The sequence below is a fragment of the Trypanosoma rangeli genome (assembly GCF_003719475.1).
Source record: "Trypanosoma rangeli strain AM80 chromosome Unknown Tra_15.4_contig_00268, whole genome shotgun sequence".
Classification (NCBI taxonomy): Eukaryota; Euglenozoa; class Kinetoplastea; order Trypanosomatida; family Trypanosomatidae; genus Trypanosoma; species Trypanosoma rangeli.
In genome coordinates this window covers 18,304-26,503 of record NW_021706010.1, presented here as the reverse complement: position 1 = coordinate 26,503, position 8,200 = coordinate 18,304, and the positions used below count along the sequence as shown (strand labels likewise).

The 8,200-nt window shown below is 52.8% G+C and overlaps 5 protein-coding genes across 5 annotated transcripts, besides 6 other annotated features; 1 reads left to right on the top strand and 4 right to left on the bottom strand.

Moving 5' to 3' along the window:
• Positions 1 to 615, bottom strand: TraAM80_06939 (putative trans-sialidase; the record flags this gene model as incomplete). Its single annotated transcript, XM_029383760.1, has 1 exon — positions 1 to 615. A coding segment is annotated over one exon (615 nt), but the record flags the coding sequence as incomplete, so codon positions are not given.
• A 34-nt stretch (positions 616 to 649) lies between these two features.
• On the top strand, positions 650 to 967 carry TraAM80_06938 (uncharacterized protein; the record flags this gene model as incomplete). Its single annotated transcript, XM_029383759.1, has 1 exon — positions 650 to 967. One exon carries the CDS (start codon positions 650 to 652, stop codon positions 965 to 967), a length of 318 nt encoding a protein of 105 aa, XP_029236440.1.
• Positions 968 to 1,144: 177 nt separating this feature from the next.
• Positions 1,145 to 1,176: a microsatellite.
• A 475-nt stretch (positions 1,177 to 1,651) lies between these two features.
• Positions 1,652 to 1,690: a microsatellite.
• Positions 1,691 to 1,800: 110 nt separating this feature from the next.
• Positions 1,801 to 2,325, bottom strand: TraAM80_06937 (uncharacterized protein; the record flags this gene model as incomplete). The annotated part of the gene is made up of 1 exon (XM_029383758.1): positions 1,801 to 2,325. One exon carries the CDS (start codon positions 2,323 to 2,325, stop codon positions 1,801 to 1,803), a length of 525 nt encoding a protein of 174 aa, XP_029236439.1.
• Positions 2,326 to 2,686: 361 nt separating this feature from the next.
• TraAM80_06936 (uncharacterized protein) lies at positions 2,687 to 3,079 on the bottom strand (the record flags this gene model as incomplete). Its single annotated transcript, XM_029383757.1, has 1 exon — positions 2,687 to 3,079. One exon carries the CDS (start codon positions 3,077 to 3,079, stop codon positions 2,687 to 2,689), a length of 393 nt encoding a protein of 130 aa, XP_029236438.1.
• A 207-nt stretch (positions 3,080 to 3,286) lies between these two features.
• Positions 3,287 to 3,307: a microsatellite.
• A 372-nt stretch (positions 3,308 to 3,679) lies between these two features.
• Positions 3,680 to 3,701: a microsatellite.
• Positions 3,702 to 4,312: 611 nt separating this feature from the next.
• Positions 4,313 to 6,379, bottom strand: TraAM80_06935 (group II trans-sialidase superfamily; the record flags this gene model as incomplete). The annotated part of the gene is made up of 1 exon (XM_029383756.1): positions 4,313 to 6,379. The coding sequence occupies one exon, from the start codon at positions 6,377 to 6,379 to the stop codon at positions 4,313 to 4,315; it is 2,067 nt and encodes a 688-aa protein (XP_029236437.1).
• Positions 6,380 to 6,388: 9 nt separating this feature from the next.
• Positions 6,389 to 6,416: a microsatellite.
• A 31-nt stretch (positions 6,417 to 6,447) lies between these two features.
• Positions 6,448 to 6,468: a microsatellite.
• Positions 6,469 to 8,200: the final 1,732 nt, after the last annotated feature.

Genomic DNA, 8,200 nt, shown 5'->3' with positions numbered 1-8,200 from the left:
TTTTTGTTGCCTGAGTCCTCCGAATACACCGGCATCGGTGAAGAGCATCAGCTTCTTACCCCAAATGGTGGCAGTGGTAAAGCCGCTTCGAACGCCATTCTCTTGTCGATTGTGTGAGGTGCCCCACAGGCGAGAAAGTATCGCGTCTTCCTCCATCCACTCTTCTCCCCAGTAACGGGACCTCACCACCCTGTAGAAGCCCTCATCACAAGAGGTGATCATGTAGAGCTCCCCATAACACCTGTCCCACTCCACAATGGCGGGGTTGGAGCAGCCGCTCACAGTCGTGCCCCACGAAAGCTCCCATTCCCTCTCAGGTTTTTTTGACTGCAGGACGAGAGAGACCACCGTCCCTCCTGCCTTTCTGGCCTCGACGGGAAAGATAAGCGTTCCGTCGTTCAAAATAACACCAGTGCCTCCCCCACCCACCAACTCTGTTATGCCCCTGTAGTAAATCTGGTTGGGGAAATAGGGCCACAGTGCGTAGGTGCTAGTCCAGTTAATTTTCTTTGGCTGCACGCTGCCCGTTTCACCGGCGCCGAACACCGCCTTTGCCAGCAGCAGGTCTGTGTAGCGTGCATTATTGTTGCCAGTAGAGCCCGGAGTGCCGTACATTCCGAGCAGAACGTAAACTGTGCTCCCATTCGTAATGATTGTTGGCATCGTGACATGCGGGACGCTTCCACCCGACGAGCCAACTGCCTTCGGAAAGTACGCCGACAGCTCCGTATCAATCACTATTCCGCCCTGTGAGGCTGACGCTGCATCAGACGAGATGCTCCCTGCAGCAATGCCAGCAGCAACACCAACGGAGCCTTTCGAGTGCACCTCGGCAAAGACAATAACCTCGTCATTCACAAGAGCAACTCATGAGACACGGAAAGAATCCGTTGCAGCATCGAAGCCATCTTTGGCACTCAAATCAATGGTTACATTCGCAAACGACTGCTGTTTGGGTAGCCGATAACCCGGCTCCCACTCTTCTTCGTATCCAGCGTATGCACCTTGTCTGCTGCAGCATATCAACAGCACGCAGAGGAGAAGCATCGTAGAAAAAAATAGGTGCCGGGACATGTTGAGCATGTGTTGCTTTCACAATCTTTTTATTCCTTCCCTCCTTGTGGTGGATCCGCTCAGCTCGCAATGATTGTGTTTGTGTGTGTTTGTTTGTTTGTTGCTGGAGGTGACTGCTTAGTCTTCAATGTAAACAGCAGCAAGTAGCATTTGGTCTCTTTCCTTCCGCGTGTATGTGGAAAAGAGATAAAAAGAAGGAGCAAGAGAGGAAAAAATATACAAAAAACATTGAATCCGCGCAGTCGTCCAGCGGCAAGAGGAACGGCCAGTCCCCGCCACGCACAGAAGAAACCCACCCACATCCGCAGAAAAGCAAAAAAAAAAATGTGCCTCGTCCCACTGGCTCTCTGCTAACGACTACATACGCGACAGGGCCTTCGTTGTGCAGTTTGCCGCTGCCCACCGCCTCCTACGCACAGCGAGCGAGGCCCAAAAAAGGCCTGCCTCGCCCGCGTGTCTGTGGGTGTGAGAACAGCAGCCAAGCAAGACGCACACGGCACCCCAAAAAGAGAGTGCAGCGAAGAACAAGTTAAACAGAGAAGAACAGAAAAAAGATGTCTCCATGCGGATTGTTCCCAAAAACCAAAAAAGATAAAAAGAAAATGAAAAAAAAAAACATCCCTCAGACCACAGGAAAGACGTTCGCTCACATGGACGAGAGGCAAACCGGACGCACAAAAGGTATGCGTCGTCCCTGCCAGGGTGTGTGTGTGCGTGTGGTTGTCCTCACCCCCACCCAGCAGCGCAGGCAACGGCAGCCACGAGCAGCGGCAGCAGCAGAGGTGTCGGCAAAAACGTGGTGGTGGTGTAACTGCTGTCCGCATGGTTTTTCGTGTGTTTCGCAGCAACGGGGCTGACTGGGGTTGATGTTGTAGTGGTGGTTGTTCCATCAGTGCCGCTGGCAGGAGGGACGGAACTGAAGGGGTTGGGCGGGCCTTGAGGGGTTGAAGAGGCAGCTGCCTGTCCGGGTCCATGTGCCGCATTGTCTGATGTGCCGGCTGGCGGAGCTGCAGGGGCTTCCGACGACGGTGCCGGTTTTTCTCCTGGAGGAGGTGCCGCCGGGGTGCCTTCATGCGTACTGCCGGCCTCTCCAGCTGGTTTTATGGCAGAAACTGTTAATGCACAGATCCCTGGCTTGCCAAGTGGGCTGGCGTTCGCGGCAGTGAAAGGAGCAGACGAATCGCTGTGGGCCTTGTTCGTTTCTTGCCACTTCTTGTAGACTCCGCTGCTGGCGTGCGTCAAAAAGTTCATCGTGAACGCCGTCTTCTGCGCACTGTCTGCGGCTGCGCTGCAGCTCGCGTCACACTTCGCAGTGACGTACAGCGACTCAGCCAAGTGGCAGATGGACTCACCAACATCATTCGCTGCTCCAGCAGTCACATCCACCGACACAACCCCATCGATAAAGACAAACTCCTCCTCCCCATCAACAGTGTCGGGGTCCACCTTGTAGTCAAAGCCTCCCACCGCAACTGGACAATTCTGCCACTCGTTTGTGCCAGGGAAGCGCCAACTTAACTTCTCATTGCCTTTGCACGGCACCTCCACCCAGCTCCACTTTCCTTGCAGTACAGAGGGTAGAGATATATGTTTTGCAGAAGCCTTCCTCGTTTCAGAAGGAGCAGAAGCAGCCCCGCACACGAAGCAGCTGCTGTGCACCAGCAGCAGCAGCGCAAGGACCGCCAGGGCCCAACACCGCACGGCGCCGCACCGTCGCCATCGTCATCCGTTGTGGTGTCAGTGGTTGTAGAGTTGCTGAAGTCAGTGAGCGGGGCTGTGAGGCAGCAGGGCAAAGGAGGAAAGAAAAAAAAGGCGAGAAAGGGAAGTAGAGGTAGCAAAGAGTGCAGCGAAAAAAAACAAAAAGGCGGCATCCCACCAAGTCCACGCGCATAGGAGATTCCGCACGCACCCATACAAAGAAAGTCACACCGCGCCAGCAGCCACCCACGACGGCCACGCGCACACTCACGGGAAGTGAGCATGCAACCATCAAATGACACGGCATACACACCGCACTGCCAATCACTACAACACCTCCGCACGCAGTGCCCCGCACTCGGAAGGTAAGGGAGAATGGCCCACAACGCACCTCCCCATTTGTCTCCCTCCTCTCTTCATCCCCACGGGAAGAAGGCAGCAACAGCCACACGCGGCACTGTCAGTAACAACTACAAAAGTATCCTCCACGCACACTGCAGTATATATATATTCAGTGTGTGTGTGTGTGTGTGTGCCTGCAAATACAAAAATTGAAAGAGAGGAAAGAGGAGCAAAGCGTGTGAGGACACACATACACACACAGAAGAGATGCAGGACGCAAAGGTGGAAAAAAAGAGATGACCAAAACTCAAAATGGCACCGCAGCACGCGCAGTGGCAACACACAAGAAATATGATTTACCAAAAAAAAATTACTTCTAAATACATTTTCACAAAACAAAACAAAAAAAAATGTTGTGGAAGACCCCTGCACGATCCCCACAGTTCCACTCAGATTTTGGACGCATACAAAAATAAATTACATATTCGCTTCAACCACCGAAAGGCCCCCGGTGTCCAGACACCGTTAGACTTCCACAGGGAATTATGGTGCGTTGCTGTAATTCTCATTCCTTCCTTCCTTCCTTCTCCCATCAGCGGGCACACAATGCCGAGAGCGTCCGCAGCCGCCCAAAAAAAGCGGTTAGTTGTTGTTGTTTTTTTCGTGTCTTTTCAAACGAATTCGATGGCCTGCACGTCAGCCAGCACCGTGGCGCACGCCCGCCCCAAAAAAACCAAGACGTAAAGGAGAGAGCCCCGGTCCCTCCTGCAGCGAACGCAGTGCGGGACGCAGTGAAGCATCTCCCCCGCCGCCGGGTAAACGCGCAGGCTCAACGCAGTCGCCGAGAACAATTCAAAAAAAAATAACAGGCAAAATAACGAAAATAAGGCATCCGTAAAGCAGTAAACCAAGAAAATACTGAACAAAAATACACAAAAAAACGGTGAATGGTATCCCGTTATTGATAGAGGCAAACAATATAACTAACAAAAATGGATTGAATAAAAAAATTGAAGGCACCGCGGTGCTGGCGCCGAAAGAAGAACGCAATTTGTGGGTGCGAGAAAAGAAAAGGAAAAAAGTCTCGCTTTACAAAAAAAAAAAAAATGCGTGTCCACCTAAAACTTCATTTAAAAAGTCAATGGAGAGACGGAGGTGCTATCAGTAGAAGCACAAACTCCCCTCCACAGGGCTCCACTCAGCACAAAGCCCCAAAGCCCCATAGCCCCAATAGCAGAATTAGCAGCAACATTGACACCCAGAACACATCCGCACGCGTGGAGCTGTCACCTGCAGGTTGCTCGGATGCATGGGAGTCGTCACCTGCTTTGAGTTCATCTTCACTTAGTTGGCGGTTGTACAAAAAGACGTTCTTTACTGTCACACTGCTGTCTTTGCCGCCACCAAAGTAAAAATGAGAGATATCATGCCTCCGTGACCTAAGGGTTGGTAGTGTGTTAGTATTCCCCACAAGCACACCGTCCACGTACACGGAGCCCTTGTTGTCCTGCAGCATGAGCGCCACCTGGTACTCCTTCCCCGGCTTCCAAGTGCTGTTGTGTGTTGTTGTCGTGATGCCGTTGAAGACTGTACCCCACCGTTTCTCCGTCGTGTACGACAGCCCTACAAACTTCGTGTTTTCATTGTCCTCCAAGCCCGCGCCCAGCAGAGGAGCGCTCTCTTTCGGAACCTCATGAATGGTCACCGTCGCCACAAGCGTAAACGCGTAACTCACAAAGCTGCCAACATAGTGATACTTCCACATGTTCACGGGCCACATGGCGTATGATTCGGACCCCATGAACTTAAAGCCATTTTCGGCCCTCTTTGCATTCGTCACAATTGCATTCAAGCAACGGTACGCATCATTCCAAGTTCCATCACCCGATGCACCCGACAAAAATCCAACCAAACCGGCCGTGGGCACAGACGACTTGGAGAGGGAGGAGTCCACTTTTGCCCAAGTCTCCAAGACGGACGTGATCGTCTTCAGCTCCTCCGTTAGGGGAGCAAGAGACACGCCTTTGGTCGCTGTACTGTCCCACTCTTGTAAAAGGTGCAATGCATCGTTAGAGTGCAGCAGGGTGTTGGCAGACATCCACTTCTCTGCAGTGTCCATGGAAATGGGCCCGAGGTAAAACGTGCGGTTGTTGTCAGCCACCCAAAGGTAGAGCGCTTTTGCCGCCCTCTCCCCAGGGGGAACCTCTTTCTGAGTGTACAGCATGACCTTCTCTCCAGCAATGGTCGCAGTGGTGAAGGATGTGACACTCCAATCCCTTTGCAAGAAGTCCGATGAAAACCTGGGCTGCAGGCCTGTAAGTGTCCACCCAGCTTCCGTCCACGTTGCCCCCATGTCCCTCGATTCAAACACATTGGGGCCAAACTTGCATTGGGCAATCATGAGAAGCTGCCCCTGCTCCCACTCAACGATGAGGGGGTCAGTGCACCCCACGGGGAGCATCCCCTGCGAAAGCACCCAGTTTTTGTCGTCGTTCTTCGAATAAATGATCATGGAGACAGTGTCAGCTAATGCATCCCTCGCCGTCAGAGGAAACACAAACGTGCCATCCTCCATCACAACGCCTGAGCCACCACCTGCAAACCGATCCAGGCCACGTTGTTCAGCAGATGGTTCGATCTGTGATAAAAGTGAGGTGGGTTTGCCCCATTGGATGAGTTTATCTTGTGTGGCCTCACCCACGAGCAAATCAAGACCCTGTAAAAGCACAATCCAACTCTTCGATGAAGGATCAAATTTCAAATAATGGCCTCCCACAAGTAGAAACACTTTGCTGCCCTTTGCAACCGTTGTGGGTTTTAACACGCACCTCACATACGGCTTATGCTCAACTTGAACAGACATGCTAAAAATATTGTGTGATTTCCATTTGTTTGTATTGACCTCATCAATAAAAGACGACCAGCTCTCCGTAGGGTCAATGTACCCCGCCACAACATCAGCATAATCCACCGAAATACGATCCCCCGTGGAGTATTTAAAGCTTCTGTGACCCCTCGCAAGTGCAACCAACACTCCACCAGCACTGGTGAGGGACGGTGAGACAAAGGAATCCCTTGTTTGACTTTCACCTTGTGTTTCCACGATCGTTCGATTAGGCACGAAAAGATCAACAGGGTCTGGTGTTTGCGCTTCCTTTGGCGTATTTCCCTCCTCGGCGTGCACAGCCGTACTGCCAAAGCATATCAACAGCACGCAGAGGAGCTGCACCGAAAAATAAAACATGTGCTGGGACATATTGAGCATGTGTTGCTGCTCACTCACTCACTGTCTCCCTTCACTCCTTGTGGTGGATCCGCTCAGGCCGCAACGATTGTGTGTGTGTGTGTGTGTGTTGCTGGTGGTGACTGCAGAGTCTTTCAATGTGCACAGCAGCAAGTAGCGTTTGGTCTCTTTCCTTCCGAGGGTGTTGAGGGAAAAAAGTGAGGTGAAACAAAAAAAAACGATAGGCACCGCCCCCGCTCACAGTTGAGCATCACGCAAAGAACAGCAACAATCCATAATGAAGACCGCACCGACGAACGCGTGGGCCGCACTATCACACACTCGCCACCCCCCACAAGAGACGGCAGCCGCAAAGAAGGCGGCGGTAGCAGCGACTGTTGTGCGCGGCCATAAGAAACACCCACCCGCACCCGCACGGAGAATCTGCAGTGTGGGACGCCCCGCAGAAATCAAAAATACAAAAAACAAATTCATAAGCACCTCGCTTACCGTCTCCCACGCTCAGCCCCTTCAAACCACGCCAGCAGCAACACGCAGTGCGCAATGCCAGCGGGACCTCCCATCACGGCCCCCACAAAATCCCCAACGCCGCCCCACTTCCCTCAGCGCACTGCAGCAGGAGTGGGGTGCAACGTCAAAAATGAAATTGAAAGAACAATAAAAACAATACAAAATAAACAGCGCACGCAGCACCACCACTACAAGACACATGCAGCAGATGCCTTCACTCTGCGGCCACAAAAACAAACTCTCGCAGCGATACCACCGCCACCAACAACCTAGCCGCAATCGTCCGCCTCCCAGCCGCACCGCGGTGCTCGTGGAAGTGAAGCACCTCAAAGAGTCTCAGGGGAAAACAAGAAACCGCTTCAACCACCACGCACGGCACGTACGCCTCCATACGATGTCGCCACCCTGCACTGACGCACCTTCCGGTGCCAAAAACACACCGTGTTCTCCTCCTCTTTATGGTGAGCAGCAACTGGGGGCGCGACGGTGTCACACCCCGCCACGTGTGTGATTTGGCGCACTCGCAGCGTGCCACACGCAAATAATTTCCCCCTCGACAACTCGTCGACAAAAGTTTCCCCATTTTATTAAATACACCTCGCTGTGCACTCACCGAACTGCCTCATTGTGCCGGCATCGCCGCCGCAGCCTGCGGCCCAACCGTCCTCCCACGCCGGAAATTCACAATAAAATGCCTCTACAGAAAGAAAAAGTTTCCGGTTGCCGTTCCGTGCAACACCCTGCACTTAACATCAATCATTGCAGCGGGAAAGTTCTTTCTGGGTCAATCTCAAGGCGTTTCCTCCGGGCGCGATCCCGGCATCACCCGCAGCACGCAGGACAACGCCAGACCTCCTGCCGATGACCGCAGCCCCACAAGTCTCTTTTGTGGCGTGCCCACGAAGGCCCTCCCCGTGTGTGGGGCCTGAACACATGTTCTCAGGACTTTTAAAAAAGGCGAGATCCACACGGTGACAGTGACAAGGCCTCCTTGAAGGCCAGTACGTCAGTTCAACAGTTATATACATTTCCCTTAATCCATCCACACAAAGGCACGGTACGCATCCCCTCAAAGCCGCATTCGTCACGTATCCGCACAATTTTCACAGGTCTCCGGCACGGTTCCCCCGCACACCAAAATTTCTATTCCTGCCGAGCAAAGGAAGGCTTTGGCAACCGAGGCATCAACCGCCTGCAAGACGCTGTTAACTGCCTCATTGCACTCAATGAGCTCAGCCCCAGTGAAGATGAAACGTGGAAGCGGTCCAACGTCATCCATGCGTCTGCTGACCATCTGCCAGTACTAATCTTGGTCCTCTGCAGGCTGATGGC